General features: G+C 42.0%; 1 protein-coding gene across 1 annotated transcript in view; it reads right to left on the minus strand.

Annotated features, from left to right (window-relative positions):
• Nucleotides 1–325: 325 nt before the first annotated feature.
• LOC146431552 (uncharacterized) overlaps nucleotides 326–21,436 on the minus strand; it is a 29,488-nt gene continuing 8,377 nt past the window's right edge. The window contains exons 4-10 of the mRNA XM_085072155.1: nucleotides 19,952–20,188; nucleotides 19,244–19,321; nucleotides 17,833–18,049; nucleotides 12,866–13,074; nucleotides 12,273–12,345; nucleotides 7,022–7,139; nucleotides 326–981 (exon numbers count right to left, since the gene is read on the minus strand). Of these exons, the coding sequence (XP_084928281.1) occupies nucleotides 786–981; nucleotides 7,022–7,139; nucleotides 12,273–12,345; nucleotides 12,866–13,074; nucleotides 17,833–18,049; nucleotides 19,244–19,321; nucleotides 19,952–20,188 (1,128 nt within the window). The 3' untranslated portion in view covers nucleotides 326–785. The remainder of the gene's footprint in view (nucleotides 982–7,021; nucleotides 7,140–12,272; nucleotides 12,346–12,865; nucleotides 13,075–17,832; nucleotides 18,050–19,243; nucleotides 19,322–19,951; nucleotides 20,189–21,436) is intronic.

A 21,436-nucleotide genomic window follows, 5' to 3' on the forward strand; every position in this document is an offset into this window, starting at 1 on the left:
CTGGCCTTGGTTTATGCCCAAGAGTTGTCTTCAGAATTTTACAGGAGGGAAAAAAAAATATTTGGAAGACAACCTTTGCTTACTTCTGTCCATCAAGGAAAACAAGGACCCAGTTGTATCAACACTTAAACATGCATTTAACTTAAAGTATATGAGCAGTCCCTACTTACCTCAATGGGCTTTGGATTAGAGCCATTATAATTACCAACCATGAATCTCTATTAAGTGCAGCACTGTTCTTTCAGGGGCATTTATGTGGGTGTTTGTATAAAAACACTGTCAAAAACTAAAGAACACCAGTAAATATAAAATGGCAACACTCAGGTTCAAATGTAATGAACTAATTTATTTTTTTTAACACTACATCCAACTGTTTTTCACCACTCACAGATGTCACTGGAACAACTTGAATACAAAAAAATTGCCTAAGAACAATAAACTACACAGACCAGCTAATATTGATTGCTTTAAGAATGCCCCCTGTTAAACTTAAATAATAGCCAAATCTCACTGCAGTAAATGTACTTTTATATCATTAAATACTAATTTAACAGTAATGTGACTGCTCAGTGAAAAACATGAAAATGCTGTAACTGAAAGATTGCCCTCTTTTTTCACCTTATTTTACCAGTGCATTACACAAGCCTCCAAAATAACACCCAAAAGAAGAAAACAATAATTTCATGTTAGCTGACCACACAGTCACACAAGCCAAAACTGGGACTAAGCTAGACTCTAACACCCACTTTCCAAAGCCCTCTGAGAGGGAGACTGGATGACACTCCTCACCACAGGCTCTGGCCACCCTCGATGACCAGGTTGTGGCCAGTCATGTAGTCAGAGGCTTCTGAGGCCAGGTAGACCACGGCAGCCTGCAGGTCAGTGGGCTGGGCCAGCCTCCCGGCCGGAATGTCCACCAGCCAACGCTGCACCAGCAGCCGCAGCTCCGGCGAGTGGATCAGCGGAGTGTCCACAATGCCCCTGCAGAGAGCACAAGGGACAAGGGGTTACAAGGGATCCTGCCTAGAGGAAAGGCAGCACCCAGGGGTGTTGATTCAGAAGGAAAGCAGTGTAATAGCACAAAGGAGATGAGCACGTCCCACCTGCTCTGCCCTTGCTGAAAGTCATGGTGAAAACTTCCACAGCACTCCTTTCCTACCATTGTCTTTTGCTGCCCATGGGCAGCTGAGATGTTTCCTTTAAGGTAAATACACACACAATCTTCTTAGCTAAATGCACAACTCCCTTACTTTTAGGTTACTCATAACCACCGGTTTAAATTTTTTTTTCTAGAAAACAAGCACAGCATTGGAAACAAAAGTGCCTTGAATCGGATCTGTCACAGCTTTGGGGAATGGTTGTCCTTCTATCAATTTCTCATCACTCTACAAATAATGTCACACAGCGTGTTTTTTGTGTACAGCCCAGAGACTGAAAACAGACCAACTGCCCATATGTCAAAAAATGAGGGAAACAAAAGCCAGCACCCTTCCAGGCACCAGACCCTTTCCACACAAAAAAAGGAGAGGCAGAGATAAGCACAACATGCCCAGTGCAATCCCCCTTAAACCAACACCTGACAAATCACACTGATTTACCTGCCTTGCTTCTTTTACATTTATGAGTGATTCCACCATTTACTAAAACTCTGCTAAGTTCATTTTTTCTCAGGTGCCCTAAAAGTGAGTGATGCTGCGGAAAGCACAATGCAGGGTGAAGATTTGGCTGGCTTTTATGACTTTAGCTGCAACTGATTTGTCATACTCCTCCTTAACAACATATTTGTATTTTGTGAAATGTATAATTTTTTCAGCCCCTGAACAAATATATTTACATAACTGTGTCTAACGAGAAATTACATTTAACTTCTCAGAAATGACAATAACTAAAACCTGAACTGCCAATTCCACTTCATTAGTGTGGTAGAAATGCATTCCAAATGTTAATAAAAATTCCAACATGCTGATAAATTAGCGCTTCTAAGGAGCATGTGACACCTTGGTTAACATATTCAACCTCAATTATATTTCTCTTCAGCACCCTGTTATCTGGAACCTTTGCTGGCAATCAGAGGTGCTGTTTTTCAGCGGCCAATTTTCTAGATAATGTAGCTTATCAACACTGTGGGTAAACTTGCCAATGAAATCAGGCTGCACTGAACCACACACACGCTAATTGCATCTCTTTTTTATGCATATTTACAGACTGTCACTTCAAAGAAATCAGTGGCCCATTGAGGCAGCCAGTTAGCTGGAAGAATTGCCTCTTGCAAATGAAAATTAGCAAACAAGCTAGTGATAAATATGAAATGAACAAAGTATAAAAATACCCGTTTTGTTCTGAAACTTCATCGGCATCCCAATTTAGACTTCCAAGGAAATAATTTTTTGAGACAGACTGGATTCTGGGTATGAGATTTACCTTTTGTTTTAAATGAAGGCTGAAATCCACTATTTACTCTGTTATGAAGTGGAACTAATTCAGATTTTCTCCCAAACATTTCTGTTTGCACTAATCAGGCAGGATTTAAATATCGGCTTTATATTTTATTGTAATTGTCAATAAAGAGCAGAGCAGTTCAGAAACACTGAGCGATGCAGCTCACTTAAGTTCTGGCAACATAACAAAATCAAGCACATTCCAGTGTAGGACTGCGGATGGTTTACTTATTTCCTGCAAGCACAGCCCCCTGCTCTCCCTCCTCGCTTTCCCAAACTCCTCAAGAACTGGTTTTCTTCAGAGAGAAACGTGCTTTGAGCAGCAGACATGAAATATATTGAACTCCTTTCCCTTACGTGCCTCTAGCCCTGCTTACAAAACCATCACCGTCATCATCATTCTGGCTTTACACCATCAGAGACCAGAATAAGATCCATATGATTTTCTCATTTTTTTTCATTTACAGATATATTTTAACCCCAGGGGAATGCAGATTAGGAAATAAAACACACAGTCCTCCAGCACAACAGATTTTGCTAAAAAGAGGACGTTTTTCAATCTGTTCAGAAAAAATGATCTTTGCTCTGATCACTGCAGCCTGTGAATCACCATGCTGTGCTTCTCACTGGACCTTGCTTTAGGTTCATTTCATGTAACAAAAATTTAGATGTGCAACCAAACTTCACTACAAATTTTTGCTATAGAAATGAGAAAAAAATACAGCGCAAAACTTAAAAGTTGCAAACACACATACTGATGGCACTATAAATATTAGGCATGTCATTGATACTACACATCTTCTGGGAAAGCTTTGGTGCCAAGTTGGGCAATTTAATGTTGTCGAACCCTTTTAGGCAGATTTTAGTTGGCTCCTAACCAGTTCCAGCAAAGACAACTGCCAATGCATTAATTCCCTACCTCATCTTGTATGCAGTGCTGAGCCTATCAGTACTTTCTGTTGCATCTCGATGTAATATCAAACTGCTGGTTCCTTAATGTTAGATATGAGCATCAATATTTCATTATTGATACACAGGACAATTTGAGACATTAGGGAAAAAAAAGACCGCAAAAAAAAAAAAGGGGAGGAAAAAACAATTGCCTAAAACATTTCCACTTCGAGAGACACATTAGGAAAAATATCACTTACCAGATACTTAACTGGAATTGTTACGTGCACTCAATCCCCAAATGAGAGCAAAAAAAAAGATTCCATCTGTGTGTAACTTGATTTCTTTCAGATGAGTTATTAATTTGAATGAGTTAAGTACACTCCACTTAATCAGGAAGTGTTTAATCACAAGATCCACTTAATTGGGACATCTCCCAAGGAATTAAGATTTAAGTCCAAAGATACTTACCAGCAACGACTGCTGCTTAATGGGGATAGTAATGCTGCTTAATTGGGATGCCTTCAGGTGATGCTGGGGTGCTCCTCCTGCCAGCTCTGCCTCTCCTTCCCCCTACTGGGGTGTTCCCCAAACCTGCAGTGATCCTGCCCTGCCTGCTTTCTGGGGCCACAAGCCTGGTGCAGCACTGCCTTCCTGCTGCCCCAGAGGAGCAGGGCAGCCTGCAGGGCACACAAAGCCTCTCTGCCCATCAGCTCAAACCCAAATCCCTGCAGCCCATAGTGGGGACATGGTTAATGCCCCAGGGCTGCTGGCCTGGCTGCAAACTGACCTTAATATCAACCTCCAGCTGCCCATCCCAAAGGTCATTGCATTATGGCATTTCATGCCTTGCAAATCAAGAAGAGGGTAGTCATTAACCAAAAAAATGGACAATGAGTCAGTGTAATGGCTGCAAAAATGACATGTTCTAATGCCAAAAACCAGACACCTTCCAGAACCCATTCTTCTGTCACACCCAATGCATTTCCATATCCTGGGACCAACAAAGAGACTAAACCATGTGGGCAGCTGAGCATCAGCCACCAGTCAATGCTCTGTAAAGATCCCTATTCACACCCACGTCCCCTCTGCAGTTCAACCTCCACAGCCCTTTCAGGAAGACTCCAAAATCTTCTTCTTTTTTTTTTTTTTTTGTTGCATCATCTGTGCAGCAGGCTATGAGGTGATGGCACTGGATGGTGGCACAAGGACAGAGCACATTTTCCACGATAGCAACTGCATAAGTCAGCCAAAGAATCCAGGGAATCTCAGCTACCTTCTCTCCCTGGGCATCAGGTTTGCCTGGCCAGCAAGAGAAGCTTGCATGTTCAATTTTATAAATGCAATAAATCATCCTAAGGACTCTGTCATAACATTTTATGCATTGCTAACTTTTATGCATTGCTCTGCATAAGTTTTATGCACTCATTAAGAAATTAAGTTGATAAAAAGTGACCAGATAGGAAGAGGGGGAAAAGGCCAAAAGGTTTGCATGGTGAAATAATGTTTAAGGCCAGACTGGAGCACTTGGAGCTTCAGACAGAGGCCCACTGAGAGTGCCTTAAAGCTTTAATGCAACCACAACTGGGATGGGCAAAGCACTTAAGGACACAGATATTTTACTTATCCAGAGATGTTCTTGGGTAGCATCATGCCCTATATCTACATCTGTGCTCCTCAGACTCCTTAAAATCCCATCCTGTTATAAGATGACACTGAGGGTCCTGCTGGTGTTGGGTACTCAGATAAAGTGGGTTGAAGGTGTCCCTGGTCCTTGAGGAGTCATGTCAAGAGACAATGTCACTGGTGGGGTCCATGGTTCTGGGGATGAGTCCAAATGAGCCCTGAGATGCAGGGTCACATCTCACACAGACTGAGGTGTAAATGTGGATGGTAATTCACTCAGAGGCAGATGTGGCTTTTGTTCATGGTGATGAAGGATCTGAGCTCTATGAACTGCTGCAGGCTGCTTCCTCTGAACTCTGCCCAGAGCTCCCTGGGCAGCTCCATCATGAGGGGCTCAGCCAGAGCTTGGAATCTCCATGAGGAAAGTTCTGCCAGTCTCTGGAGCAGCTCTGTCCAGGTTCCCTCCTGCATTAGGGAAAACTGTTCTGTCCAGAACAGGGGACCTCAAAGACAGCAAAACTTTTGCTCTCTGTGTGCCCTTCCTGGCTATTCCTCCAAAAAAGCAACACACCACCCCTTCCTGCTGTAGGATTTTGAGCTCAGAGCTAGAGTTTAACACAGGTAGAGATGAACAAAATGCAGCCCTGTGTTGCCTTGAAAAGTAGAAAGAGAAGCTGCCTATTTTTATTTTGTGCTCTGGCAGCTGTCTCCAGAAACAAAACTTCTCTAGATGTGAGAGCTTGCTTCCAACTTGTGCAAAACAATGCATTTTGATCATTCAGCATCTATTTTTTAAATTTATTTAAGCCCTCTAGGAATGGCTAATTCCTCCTCTGAGAGCCTTCTCATCTGTAATTGCTGTGAATGTGGCACAACTATCCCACCCCTGTTGGTGCAGATTACCCGTATGTTTTCAGCCACAATTCCTGCCAGGTCCTGCTGAGCTTCCCTAATTCCCTTCATCTCCCCTGGCTCCCAAAAGCCACTGTAAATTCACCAGCACTAGTTGTGGGAACACTATTACAGTGCTGCTAGCATTGGCAGGGGGAAAATCCCATTAGGAAGTAAGATGCTGTTGAAAGAATCTGTGGATCACATAGAGCGACGGCTGGAGTCACTGGTATAATTAGTAATAAATAATCATAAGGAAGACAGCTAGCACAAGCAAGGGGAGAGCAGACCGGCAGTAAAAACAGAGGCACTTGCCATTAAGCTCTGTGATTTTTTTTTTTCCCCTCCACTTTGTGGATTAAAATATGTAATTTGTTTTCCCTAATTTGATGTACATTATTATCTTCATTATTACAATTTAACTCCTGGGTTAAAATCCTGCCCTTCTTACTTACTCTGATTGACTTCAATGGTCTACAGAATTTGACCGCTTCCAATTAACGCTATCCACTTGGGTTTCTGCTCAGCACTATCATGCACTGCTAATTGTTTAATGAAATGACTGGTTGGGCATGTGTGTGAGAAACAGGGAGAGACGGAGTGGATCTGGTAGGAAAACTTTTCTTTGTGAATAAATATCCTAAAACAGAGAGCTTGAAGTCTCTAAAATAAGGAAAATGTAATTTGTAATAAATACATATATATATATATACATTTACAAAACTACACCTGGCCCCCTGTGATTGTCAGAGCTGAACAGTAGCTCAGTAACAGCAATAAAACGTAGCTTTTAAAGTGCCTATATATTCGTCTCAAGTAAAAAGGGAAAAGAAGTATTGTCTATTAAGTGTCAAAAACCTTTTCTTTAACCACAGAAAGCTTGGACAGACTAAGGAAATATTTCATCTGGAAGGGAAATGCTAAAAACTACCCTTCACATTATTGGAAAACCTATTATCAAATGCTAAAACCTCTCCTTAAATCCCTGAGTATACACAGCAACAGAGCAGGCTTGGTTCTAAGTATTTAAACCTTTGTTAAGGAAAAGACAACCTAAAAAGGGATGCAATCCACCTGCTAATTAGAAACTTTATTTGCTGAGATAGTGTTCATTTGAGCTTTGTAGAACATTTCATTCCCTCTGTAGTTTCAAAATGAGACTACATTTTACTTACGGGGAAATGCAGTTGACTTTTACTCCTCTGTCAATCCACTCGGTTCCCAATGTCTGTGTTAATTTTACGACCCCAGCTTTGGAGACATTGTATGCCAACTGCTTCTGTGGGTGAGGGACTAGAAGGGATTCAGAGGGAGAAAATTATTTATTCTTCCCAAATTAAGATAGCTTAGGCACTACACAGACAACTCCCTGCATTGAGATGAGCTATTTGCCCTTTTCCCAGGTAGCAGGCAGGGAGCAGCAAGAATTCAGCCACCTGCAATACAAAACCCCAAATATGTATTTTGCCATTTAACAATTTTTTTTCACCAGCTGGGCTACTGGAAAACAATGGAGAAAATTGAAATAAAGACATTTAAAAGGTTCTCTATTCAGGCAAAGGAAAAAAAAAAACCAATGTATTAAACATATATATGCAATATTTGACTCCCCTGAAAAAAGAACAATAATAATAGAAACACATTCATATTCATATATCATCCACATATGTATTTTTATATACTTGTACACTGTAATACTAATAAAATATATTATATAATTATAAGGTATTCTATAATTAATATTATAATGTCTAATATATTATCTCTTGTGTATTCTATGTTATATAACATATTGGTATTATTTATAATATTTTAGATCATATATGATGTGATATAGATAATATATGATGCCATAATTGAATGTAACATTAAATTGTTTGATATGACATTATATGATATAATACGATAGAAGTGTATAACAGATTTTATATAACATATTATATATAGCTACTTGGAACAAATTATTCTCCCTAATTTTTAAATTATCCATAGTCTGAAGCAAACACATCTTATTATCTAACTGGTGTTTGTGTGGATGTGAACACAGGTGCATCCCAAAAATTCAGAACACCCACCACTTTCAAAATCTGAAGCTTTTGAAAGTGTTTCAGAGATGTCACATGTCAGTCAGAGACAGAAAATGATCAGCTTGCTAATTACAATGTTCAACTTGTTAGTGCTGTGTGCTCGGGTGGCTCTGCCCCTCTCCAGCTCAGTGAAAGCTACTTAAGGACAAATCCCCAGTGGGTGTAAAGTGCTTTAAACCCACGGGAGGCAATCCAAGGCAGCCCAGGTGTTGAGATTTACACCCACAAAGTGTCTCTCCTTGGACTTTTCTGGCTGCCATTAGGACTTCATTAAACAAATCCAGCGCAAAGCATCAATCCATAATTAGCTTTGTATCAGCACTGAGCTTCTCTGAGCTGCTGATTCTGGTGGAGGGAGAGTGGGGAAAATCAGGGCTAAACATCAGTAGTCACAAAGACAGGCAATTCCAGCCTGTGGGGCTGGATAATGCTGAACCCTGGAAGAAAGGGAATCACTGGGTTTGTGCAAAGGTTCAGCAGCCAAACCCCAACACAGCATTTGGATAAAAGCACATAAGGAATGCCGGTAGCTGGCATTAAACTGGGCTTAATAAACCAGGCTGATGCATCAGTTCTGTATCACTTCCACCCGTGGCATCCCAACACACCCACTGCTGATTTTATTGACTTAAACTCCTGGGTTTGAATATGTCAATGTAAAGGGAGGAAAGAGAGTGATAACGGAGTTACCCAAATTCAGAAAGAGTCAAAAGCCCTGCTGCAAATTACTGAGCATATGAACAAGGACCTTTGCCTTGAACAGAGATGTTTGTGAGTAGATTCAAAGCACACACATGATGGGAGCAACAATTAGAGAGTTTTTTTCCTACATGTGCAGCTGGTTTTCTCAGAATTCAGAGGCTTTTTCCTCACTACAAAGAGCATTTCATACTATGGCCTTCCTCTGCCAGCATTTTTTCTGCGCTCATTTCTTGTTCCATATGAAATAATTTGCATCTTGACCAGCAGAACTGCCTTGCCCTCTGTGTGTGCTGTTGCCCCCTGATGCAGCACGCCGTGGGGGCTCTCAAAAGATGTGGAGCACAATTTCTTGATTAATTGCCATGCATCAGCTCCAAGTTACATACAACTTCGGTAGTTAACCTCGTAACCTCCCAAAAGCAGTCCTTTGCTAAACTTTCCAAACATGTCTGTCTGTGATAAATCATTTTGGTGATCCCTTGCTAAGAGGAGAGGAGTTCTGGCACTGGCTCTGCACCTACAGTGCATGTGGGTGAGAACAAGTTGCTGCAAGCTACAGGAATCAGCTTCTGACTTGGGGTGGGGATGAGACAGAGTTATCAAAAGTCCTTCCATGGACTTTTGTCTTTATAAGAATATTGAAGGAAGGTAATTAGGAGGATGAAATTTTCCCCTGCTGAGACACTCAGCCACTCTCAACTGGAAGAACTCAAGGAGAAGCCAGTGGGTGCTGTGAAGTTCTGGGGATGGATGGGATTTCTGCAGCTAAGCACCCCACACCACCTCCTCTTCCCTTACCCAAGGTGGTCTCTTACAGACAGAAAAGCAAATCGGTAACCCTCCATACTCATACAAAATGGGGCTTGGGATTAAAGCTATGCCTTCAGCAGTGTCACCAAAAATTCTGCATTGCTGAGGCTTCTGGGAAGCTAGGACACTCACTCCTGTTCAACACAGAGATGATAGGAGAAAGCAGATAAAAATTCTGCCAACATTAGCTGCATTATATTTTAAACACCTTTGTCCTGGTTTTGTCTGGGATAGGATTAATTTTGTTCCCAGTAGCTGCTACAGGGCTGTGTTTTGGATTTAGGATGGGAATAATGTTAACACACTGATGGTTTAATTGTTGCTACGTGGGATTTAGTCCAAATCAAGGACTTTTCAGGACGTCATGCTGCCTTGCTAGTAAGGAGGCTGGGGTCACAAGAAACTGGGAGGGGACATGGCCAGGACAGCTGACTCCAGTTGGCCAGAGGGATATTCCAAATCTCATGGCATCCTGCTGAAAAATAAAACTGAGCTGAGCTGGGAGTCTGACTGGGCACTGGTCAGTGGCAGGTGAGACACTGCATTGTGCACCACTTGTTCTGCATGTTCTTTTGTCCTTATTACTATTTGCCCTTCCTTTCCTGTCCTAATAAACTGTCTTTTTCTCAACCCACAAGTTTTATCTTTTCTCCCAGACTATCTCCCCCAATTTTGGGGGCAGGGAGGGAAGGGCCATGGTGGTTATACCACAACAACCTGACACTGATTTTGCACCCTGGTTTTGGGCACCAGCCTGCCAGCCTGACCTTGAAGCAGCCACATAATGTTAATGAGAGAGAACACAGAGCAGAGCAGAGCAGAGCAGAGCAGAGCAGAGCAGAGCAGACCACTTCCCACTAAAGATATTCACTGTAAAAATTACAGCTCTGAGCTACACCTGTGTGAACCGCCGAGCCGCTGCTGCTGGAGTGTATGCCTGGAATAATTCCAGTGCAATACCAGAATCAAAATGCACATATGCAAAATGTATGCAGCTTATCTTCAATTAATTAAAGCTGATTCTGAGCAGTGTATCTGGAAAAATCACAAACAAAAACCTCCCTATCCTGCTAAGTGTCTCCTCATTTTCCTGTATCTCTGAGGAAGGACTCAACCTACAACAACAACAAAAAAAATATCCCCTAACTATTTCTAGAAACATTTCATACTATGCCAGTTGGCCAACATACTTAAATAACCAACCAACCAACATATTTATTTAACATTCAGCAGATGGACATGATATGAACATCGTGGTTTTCAGTCGTAGTTTCATAACTACTAGATTTTTTCAATGCCAAGACTCAAACAGGTTCAGAAGGTAAACACATCTCTCCATCTCTTAACTTCTGGCCTAGCATGCATTAACTTTCCCTGACATTTAAATGCATCTTGGAATGACCCTTGCAGGCTGCTCTCAGGGCTGCTTTCCAGTGTTCATTCCTGTTCCAGGACTGGTCCTGGCCTAAAATGTGATCCCCAGGTGGATTTCTGCACTTGGCTCACCAGCCAAGGAGGTGCAGCTCCAACTGGGGCTGGGATGGATGCTGTGCTGGAATGGCATCACCTCCCAGCTCAGCAGACCTGTGCCAAGCCCCAGTGGAAAAGCTGGAAAATGCCTCTGCCTGAGCAGAGCAGACCACTGCTGGGAGCTTTGTGCCAAACCAGCAGATCTCCAGTTGGTGCCAATTGCCAGAGCTTCCCAACTTTCTCCAGGATGGACTACCTCCCTGGAAATATTGCTTTGTGACAATGATGTGGATGGTGACAGCCCAAGCACAGAGCAGAGCCTGACTGCTCAGAGTAGAGCAGGAAAGCTTGAGGTATTTGAAATTTAAAACCCCACGATCTTTTCAGAACTACTTTTCTTGGGGAGATTTTGTAACTTTACAAAGCTGGGATGGAGGAATGGTGCCTGTGTTTAAGCAGAAGTAAAACAGCTGGTAAAGACACTTGAAAAAAATATTAACAACAACATTATAAATGGATTTTTGAAGAACCATTTAAAGTTACTGTGCAATAAACTGAGTAGAATGTCATAGAATGTCAAACTGGGCACAGTAAAAATAAACGTTATTCCGAAGGAAAATAAAAAGACTGCATATTTATGTAACATTCAGCAGATGGACATGATATTAATACAGGGGTTTTCAGTTGTACTTTTATAGCTACTAGATTTTCTTGCCTAACTTGGCAACCCAAGGCACCATTTGATTGTTGGATTTGGACAATACTGCAACAGATGTCCAGACCAATAAAATAAATTCCTAAAGGGCTATGCTTAATTTGTGTAATTGATCAATTTTTGTTACATGGGCTTCAGCTCAGCAGCCTTCCAGATTAGCTCAGCAGTAGGGATTTCATTCCATATGTTCCAATGGTTTATTGGTGCTTTTGATGACACTGCTGATTCAGCAGCATTGGTGAAGCACCTGTTGGCAATGAGAATGTTATAAAACCCATGGGTGCTGGGGCAAATAATGGCACAAAAATCCTTTTGGGTGGCTTGTAAGCATCTTGTGGGCTCAGCTTCCCACATGCCAAGGGGTTTTCCTGGAGCAGCATGGAGGGAATCAACACCTCTCCCGTGGCACCAGAGTCAGAAAAGGTGACTCCACCTTTTCTATAAAAAGTAATAAGTGCTCTAAAACATCGAGGACAGATAAATGTTGAAAAATGATATCAATAAAAATTTTGTAGTACATTTCCTCTAATATGAAATGTCAGTGATTTACTCCTTCCCAATACAGGTTTAATTGATTCAAATAGCATCGGTAGTAATTAAAATATGGATTCTGAAGCACAACTGTTAGCTCTCATCACTCACCTATTAAACTTGCCATAGATGCTGTGTTAATTATCTTCCCATATCCTTGATTCAGCATAATGCGGCCTGCAGCCTGTGACAGAAATTAAAGGGAAGACCAGTGACCCTTTCTGTGATTGTGCTAATAATGACATGATAATAAATTAGTCTTCACTTTTCAGAAGAGTTGATGTGCTCACACTTTTTTTTTTTAAGCACTTGATGTAAAAACTTGGTATAAAAATGGCTGATGCAGGAAAAAATCCCATTGCCATTTCATACCTCTTCACTCTTGGCAATATTTTTACAAAATAATCACTAATGTTGGGAAATTCCCCCTCTAAACCTTCTGGTTTTCAAATAACCACCCTTCAAAAATTTTTTGGTCATTCTTTAATGTCTGGGCTTGGGCAACCAATAGGTACCAGCTGCTTTTAAACATATTGATCAAAATCTGTAATTGATATAAATCAAATCTCACCTAAACTCCACCAAAACTAGGACCAATTTTATTGTGATAATTATCAACATAGTGTTATTAAATATTGAGATAAAGTAAATACTTAGAAAATGATTAGCCATTTGCAAAACTAATCAGTGCATTTCCCACTTACTTGGCAGCACAAAAATAATCCTCGTAAATTGACATTAATAGTTTTGTCCCATTCCTCCAGGGAAGTCTCTTCACTTGCAGAGTTCAGATTGATTCCTGCATTGTTGCATGCAATGTGAACTGTGCCCCAGCGAGCCACAATTGCATCCACCATCCTTTGCACATCCTCAGGCTTGCTGACATCTGCTGCCAGGGCAAGGCTCTTGATGCCTGCATTGAAACAAGAGTGATGGAGTCAGGACAGAAATTCAGAGGGAAAGGAAAAAAAATCTGTTTCATTATTATCCTTAATTCATATGTACATATATATTTATATGGCTGTATTTTATACGTAAAATATATATAAATATATATATTATATATATTTATATGTCTGTGTTTCATATATATATATATATACATATATAAATATATCTATAAATATATATAAAAATGTATAAATATATATATACACATACACATATATTCCACCTTAATTAATTTCTTCACAAATCGTAGCAAAACGTGTGTTTGTTACTTCAATACCATTACAAAGTTACTGACTGGTGTGAGGGTTTTTTGCCCGCTGGATTCCAAGCTGGAGCCCAGGTGGAGCGAAGGCTGCCACTCTGGCAGGACGAAGCTTGGAACACTGCACCATCTTCTGTCCAAACCCTCAACTGCAGCCTCCCCAGACATTCGCAAAAGCTTTTCTTATGGCAGGTTCTCCCGAAGAAGATCAAGAAATCAAATTAATTTGTCCCAAAATGCTCTCTGGGTGAACTACAGCATCCACAGAGCTGGGAGCCTCAGAAAAAAAATCAAAGCAATTTCAGGTGGGAGCTAAGTGGGAATATCTGGAGGTGCACAGGTAGGGTGGTCACAGTGCCTGGGCTTATTTACTGCAAATCACACTGCCAGAATAATGCAAACATCTGGAAGTTAAGGGATTTAACAAACTTGAAACATGCAGAAGTTTTGCTGGTTTTCCTGAAAATAATCCAGCCGTTGACTTTTGCACCAGCACCGATCCATAAATAACTTCATTTAATTTATTATAAAAATCAGCTTTAGATACACTTATTATTAAACAACATAAGAAGCCTGCTGAGGCCCCTGATGCCACTGGGATTTTACTCATCTTCAAAGCCAAACAAGGCTCCACCAGTAAGGGCTGTGGTGAAATGGGTCCTAGCTCAGAGAAAGGAAGAGGGACAGCCACTGGAGTTGGACCATGGATCAGCAGCCTGGGTAAGAAGTTACAGCCATTAAAGCAAGATTTTTTTTTTTTTTTACATCTATATAAATGACAAATTTGTTCCACATTGGTCCCTCTTTTAGATCATTCTGATAAAACATTTAAAAGAAGGGCTGAGCCTATTCTTAGGAGAATAGGAGACTCTCCCAAAATGAAGCTGAGATGGAGGAATCCAGGAAAGCAAGGCAAAGCAGGAATTGCCCAGTGGTGTGTGAAGAAAATGGCAGGAAAGAGGCTTTTGCATGGAAAAGCTCCTCCTCATCTCCAGTGCCTCCTGGAGCCTTTCAGAGTGCACAGCCCGAGGTGATGCTGCTCTGCAGTGCCAAAACATGGGAGATCCTGTCCCCTTCAGCTGTGGCACAGTTCTCTTGATTTCCATGGCAGAGAAAAAAGACAAATAAAAAAATATGAATGCATGCTCTGCCACACAACAAGACCTCTTATTTTATTTTATCTCAGGTTTTATGCTAAATATGCTGAAAGAATAAGAATAGCCAGACAGCCCCTGTTGCTCCTCCTAATTGTTATCAAGACATGTAACACACAGGGAGTTGCTGCAATCTTTTTTTCAATTTGCAGACAAAATGGGTGCAAGCGTGTTACTAATGGTAACAGAAAGACTCTTCACCTGCCCTCCAACTCTCACCCCATTTAGAGCCTCATCTTATAGGTCAGTTCATAAAAACAGACAAAAGGTGCCACGTGTGAGTGCCTAGCAAAGACACAGTGAAGCCACGCTCACTTCAAACCAAAGTCCCACACTCGACCTGAATCAATTCAGTTGATAGGCCTGCACTCTGAGTGGGGGGAGGAAACCACTTTCTGTCTCTCCACCATCCCCCCCAAACCACCTGTTCAAAATAATAAATAAAACGAACCATGAGAAAAATAGCTTCAAATCTGCAGACACAAGCAGAGGCACAAAAGCCAGCATAGGACCAGGCTGCTGGTTGTGTGATGGAGGCAGAGCACCTCCACAGCCCCTCAGTTCAGCTTTGTGGGGCTCCTGGAGGCAGTTTTGGGATGAGAGGGGCAGGAGAGGAGCCCAGTGGCTCTGTGCTGGAGAGAATCGCTGTGCTGAGCCTGCCCAAGGTGTCCTTCTGCAGGGACACACATCTCCATCTCTGGTCTCTGGCTGTAAATGGAACTAACACCTTGCATATAGACAAGAAGATCAGGAGTGACATTGCACAAGGCATTTGCATAGTTTACAGTGAAAATGCACATTTTAAAAATCCCATCAGACTAATTCTTCCCTTAGGGTAGAGGCAGTGATTCCCCCTGAAGACAGAGGTGTGTGTAGTGGAAGGTAACCCTTAGGAATTTTTGGTTGTGTTTCATCATTTTTGGTTCTTCTGTCAGGATCCATTAGCAGCTGTTGAAAAAGGTATTCACACAGGATCTAGAAACAAAGACCCCTGCAGCCAAGGGACGTACACCCGAGCTGTCTAACAAAGCTAAAACTGAGATCACAGGCGTTCTGATGCTCAAAACTCATCATGAAATGATGGCACCATCCCGAAAGGCACTAAAGGGCTCCTTGGTATGAGAAGCAGAGCAGCTCTAAGCAAGCTAAGCAAAATGTTTTGAAAAAGTATCAGTGTGGGAATGACTTGGGGCACTGAGCTTCCTACTTTGAGTTAGAGATCTACAGCCATAGAGGAGGAGAAAAAAAAATCACAGCCCCTTTGTCCTTATTACAGCAGGAAAAATATGTATTAATGTTATGATTGCTTTAATTTACTCATGTGAATATTTTGAGAGTAAAGCCAGCTGAACCTTTTTGTCAAAATTTATTTCCAACAGAGCAAGATACTTCTTTGAAGCCAAAATGTTTCATGGAAACATTGATTTCAACAAAAAGTTTTCAAGGGAAAGCTTCTGAGGTCCAGGCTAGACTCTCTAGTTACCTCTGGAGAGAAAGAGATTGAAAACCTGACCTTTTCAGATCCTTTCCAAAAACGGGCATTTGGATATAATTCCCTTTCACAAAAGCCTTACAAAGTTTGGGGGTTGTTCCAACAGGGAACGACAATAAATTCGAAACCTCAAAACCCATCATGAGATGGAAGAGATGTGCCCTGACCAGCTGCACTGGTCAAATTGACAGATAATATTTGACCTCAAAGGATAAAGATGTGTAAAGAGAGAGAAGTGAGATTTTCTTTACTTTAGACTGCAATAATATTTGCTATGCCTCATGACCTCTCTGGCTGCATTTTGGAAGAACCCCCCACCTCCTCCAGGCTGGCAGCCCACTGCTGAAGGAGCAGGGATGTAGGGCAGCCATTGAAGGATGGATGATCAAACTCCTACTGCAAATGCCCTGGAGATGAGTTAAGTTCATTTTGCAATAGGCTGTTGGCATCCAAAGTCTCATGGCTCTATCAAGCAGCCCATTTCTACCCGAATAGCTCTGCTTGATATGCAGGAACTCACGGGGAAAAAATGTCCAAAAGGTGTAGGGCACTTTGTAGCTACTTTGTGCCAAAACCATATGGCTCCTGTGCATGAGAGAGTGAAAAGCTTCAGGGAAGGAGGGGTTGGATGACTCAAGAATTTGTAATAGGAACAGGACACTTTCTATTCTAGGTCGTTATTTGGGATCAGAGCTTTAACCATTGCACTGACACTCAGAGCAAAGTGTCTCCTGCTTGCCAGAGCTGGGACTGTGCAGACAGGGATGTTTTGTTTTAAATGCACTCTGGGATGGTTCAGGGAAGTATCAAAGCCAGAATGACACCGTTCCTCACCCCTTCCTGAGACTAGGTAAGATAAATACACCAGCAGGGGCTGGTTTTGCTGGAGAATATGGTTTCTAATGGTCTAATCTCTTGCAGAAGTCAGAGTGGAAACAAATACTGGTGACTTTATCCAGATGGGAATGTGAAAATTTCCTGGGTAAAGCTCCATCTTTAAAGACAATGAAGTACTGAACTTCAAAGAAGGCTCAGGTGCAATCTCACAAAAGGAATTATAAAATGAGTAATACTTCCTTTCTTTGGTCATTAAAATTATATTTCCAGTTTTCTTTTTCTCCTTTACAATTGCAGTTTAGCCCAGCTCTAGGGGGAAATTCAATTTTATGCTACATTTTCTGTTTTTACTGCTGAAACAGAAGTGGCTTGTAGAGGATTTTACCTCTTATTTGGGATTTTACTTATTATGTCTATTAGTATTTTGTTCCCATACCTGACCTTGCATACATGTTAGAAAGAGGGCTTGAAAAAGGACTTGTCATCAATTTGAGGGCACAATGAGAGGTTCAGACTGACAACACAACCACCTTGTTCTTGTGTTTTGGCTCATGGCACAGACATTAGGTCTGGCAGAAGGGGTAGGTGAGTTTGCAAGCTCTATCTGTCACTGATCTGTGAAGTCTGAGGTGCTGCACAATTTACTCTGAGCAACACCATCTCTGTTCAGTGCTGGTTACACAGATCTCACTTGTACCAGGTGTCCCTTCTCTGCTCATGGCTCACCACTTTGGGCACTTTTGGCAAGTTTTTTCTTTGATTGTTTTGCCTCTCTAGTTGAGTTTATATTGATAAATAACTCTTGCAGAAAGCATGATATCAATGACTGGTGGAACAACACTGCCAGGACAGGAGAAATCCTCTGCTCTAACCAATTCCCAGCAGGACTGGACAGGAGGTGACTGCACTGCAGAGAAGGGTCAGGTTTGGAGAAGAAAAGCCACCCTGACAGTGCCCATTGCTCTCAGTGCTTACCTTTGAGGCTCAGCTCACACACCACCCCTTCTGCCTTGGCAAGGACCAGATCCACCACAGCTACTTTGGCTCCAGCTTCCCCCAGGGCATGAGCAAAGGCTCTCCCAATTCCCTGCCCTGCTCCTGTGACATAGGCAACTCTGCCATCCAGGCGCAGCCGCTCCAGGATGCGGCGCCTGTTGCAGCCCCAGAAGATGTCATCCCTCACCACTTCTGCCTGAAACAAGAACAAACACACAGAGCACAGTGAGCTCACTGACAGCTGGGAAGGACTCAGCTGGTGAGAGCTAGGTGGGAGCACCAGCAGGGATCTGTGTCTTCTTGGCCCATTAATTAATACCAAAATAACATTAATTCAAGCCCAAAACTCCCTTACCTGTACAGACAGCAATATAAAATAAAGCACTAAAGTGTCAGACAATGAAGCAGAAGGGCTGTGCTTTGGGGAGATGCTCCAACCAGTACACTTTCAGGAGAGTAGGGTATGGCATTTCCTAGCCTGGCTTCCCATGGGAGATGGACTTGGTGCAAAGTCTGAGAAGTCAACTGATTAACTCTTCCAAATATTTCATCCCCAGGGTCCAATCTTGCCCTCAGGCTCAGCTAAGAGGCTAAGAACAAAGCTCCAAAGGCAGGATTTGGGTCAAGTTGAGTGCAATCAAAATATCTTCACAAGGCTGGTGCACAAATAAAGATATCAGCCAATAACTTAAACCAAGCTGTCATCTGATCAGCTGCCATACATCATTTCCCCCTGACTGGAATCAAAATGCAAAATACAAGATGTTTAAAATATTGAGTTTGAAATGCCAGGAATTACCAGTGGGTGTAGCTTTGGGAGCACTCAGAAACTGCAAAACAACATGGATGTTTGGGTGTGGGTTTACTGAGCTAGGCCATTATGATTCCAGATGGGAATTTCATTGCAGCTGGATGATGCCCACTACATAAAACAGAGAAAGATAAAAGCACCATCTCTTCCACAGAACAAACAAAATCTAAGGCCATGAAAATACCCAGCTCAGAGAGCACAGGAGGGCATCATGTGCTGCCTTTGGGCAAAAGGAGCTACTTCAGAAATATTGCACTGGTTCATCACAGCTGGTCCTCAGCTCCATCTCCCCACACTCCTCTGCATGGGAAGGATGGGAGAGCACCAGGCACAGACACACCAGTCGCTCCAGAGATTCATCACAGGACCAGCTGATCTGAAAGACTTTGCAAGGAATCAGCATTTTACAGCTTTAGTGTAACCCTGGACTAGGGAGGCTAAAAGGTGCCAAGTCCTAAGCTACCAAGTCCATGATCACAGCACCACGTTTACCACCACCAAATCCCTGAAAATTATTTTGTCCTTGTCCTTGCAAAGTCAAAATTTTCCCAGAAGTGCTCCCAGAGAGGAAATACCCACCTTGGATTCAATCACTGCATCTGGAGGCACAGGGCTCCTTCGAATGATGCTCAGTCCACTCTGCACAGGTAAAATCACCTGCAAACATAACACAAGTGCTTTGTACCTGGCTTTCTGTCACCCAGATTCCACGGATATGAAGGAGAGCCCTCAGGCCACAGTAGCTTTTCCCCCACTCCTATTCTTTAGATGAAGTTCCCTCCAACACAAACAAGCTGGGTATTTGTTTGTGCTCACATTCCTCTTCCAAACTCATTGCTTTACAAGTGCCAGGGGAAAAAAATGCAGTCGTATCTCTCCAGTTTCTAAAATCACAACATATTGTTTGTGCATTCTATTACTTCTTTTTTTCTCTTCTGCTGGAGCAGGACTTTGCTGACTCCTGTTGTGCTGGTGATGCCCTACAGCCCCCAGAGTCTTTAAAGCAGAGTGGTGATTCTTCAGTTGTGCTGTAGAGCTGATTATTCACTCTTAAGTGCTCTCCTTTTATCTTGCCTTTAACACTCTATAAGATGTAGACAGAGTAGGGACCACTCCTGAATATAGAAACTCATACCTAGAGCTCAAGTGAGGTGAATTATAATAAAATCTGAGTTCATTTTAGGTCCTTTGGATAATGGCACCAACAAAAGAAACATTTTAAAGAGTACTTTGCAAAATCCATAGATACAGCACCACGGGCACCTTAACCAATGGCATTGCACTAACCTGCTCAACACGAGGATCTGAATTAATCACTGAATTTAATTTTCTGACAGCTAGTACATTTTCATCTGATATGTTCTCCAGGTAGACTTGTCCTTTCATGAGTGTATTCTCTACACAGATCACTGCATCCATTCTCACCAAGTGGTTATCCATGACAAAGCTGTAGTACTGAACAGCATTCCTTTGATCAGCATCAATAAAGACTATATCAAAGTGCTCGTCCTCAGCATGTAATTCCTGGGGAAAAAAATTATGTTGGAGAAAACACTAATTATTTACCTGAAAGTTTAAAATGCTGCCATTAATTTGCCCTTTATATAAATCCCAAACCAGAGGGAAACTTGTTCTTTTAAGGTAACACTGCTAGAAATGCTTGGGAGTTTTCTACACTTTGCAAACAATTCTTCAGCAACAAATTCCTAAAATTCTCAAGGAAAATCAGGATATAAAAGAGGAGGCTCATCTGAGCTTGTGGTGTTAAGAGTCTCAGCAGAAACATCTGCATACCTTGAGTCAAAGTAAATAGAACCATCAGGGTAAGTCTGGCATCAAACTCTGCCACTGAGGTGCTGCAATAAGTTCTCTCTTCTCAAAAGAGCAACTATCAACAAATTGAAGAGTGGCAATTATATCAGTCTGGGGGGGAAAAGAGGCGTAAGGCAGATCTGGGAATTGCAAACTAGTGTGTCCCACTTCAGTAGCAGGAAAAGGGTTGAAATCCCAATTAATAATAGAATTATAAAGCACATGAAAGAACAGGTCATGATAGAGATAAAGCAGCACAGCCCCTGTGAAGGAAAATGATGTTTCTTTAATCTAAAAAAATGCTTTGGATGGCTCAGCAACAGAGAGGATAAAAGAGAACTGGCTGCTATCATCTAATTGGATTTTCAGAAATGTGGCACACCTTCCCTCCAAGCAGGCTGCTGATGATAATGTATAAAAGTGTTGATGGATGACCAGATGGGAGCCTTTACAGCCTTCTCCTGTGGCAGTTAATGCACTCGCTGCCCAAGAGGCTGCTATGGAATATTTCAGATTCCATCTGGGACTATTTAACTGCATCTGTGTGCGTTGCAATGAAACAACAGCTCATCCACCTATCTCGGCGAGCAGAAATGCTTTCAAGTCTTCACATTTCAAGGGAAAAGAGAAACAGCTCTGTTTTCCAGAAATCACTGTCTCTAGCACAACTTTTAATGGCACTTCTTGAGTCCAGATTTCCCTTTTGTGTTTGGAGATGTTGTGCACAACGAGTGATGAGCCATCCCTTGGGATGTACCAGCAAAAGCATCAATAATGGCAACAGAATGTGAAAAACTGGTTGGGTTTTGGGAGGGAGGTTAATGGCTCCCAAACAGATTTCAGGAGACTTTCTGAGGCAGGGACTGTGTGGATCTGAAAAGGAAATAGGGAAAGTGGATCAGTGAAGCTCTGAATTCCTCTATCACTGGTGTCATTGTGAGCTTGTTAGTGGTGAGGGAA

Source organism: Lichenostomus cassidix, chromosome 12, assembly GCF_008360975.1.
Source record: "Lichenostomus cassidix isolate B80296 chromosome 12, HeHo_3.0, whole genome shotgun sequence".
Lineage (NCBI taxonomy): Eukaryota > Metazoa > Chordata > Aves > Passeriformes > Meliphagidae > Lichenostomus > Lichenostomus cassidix.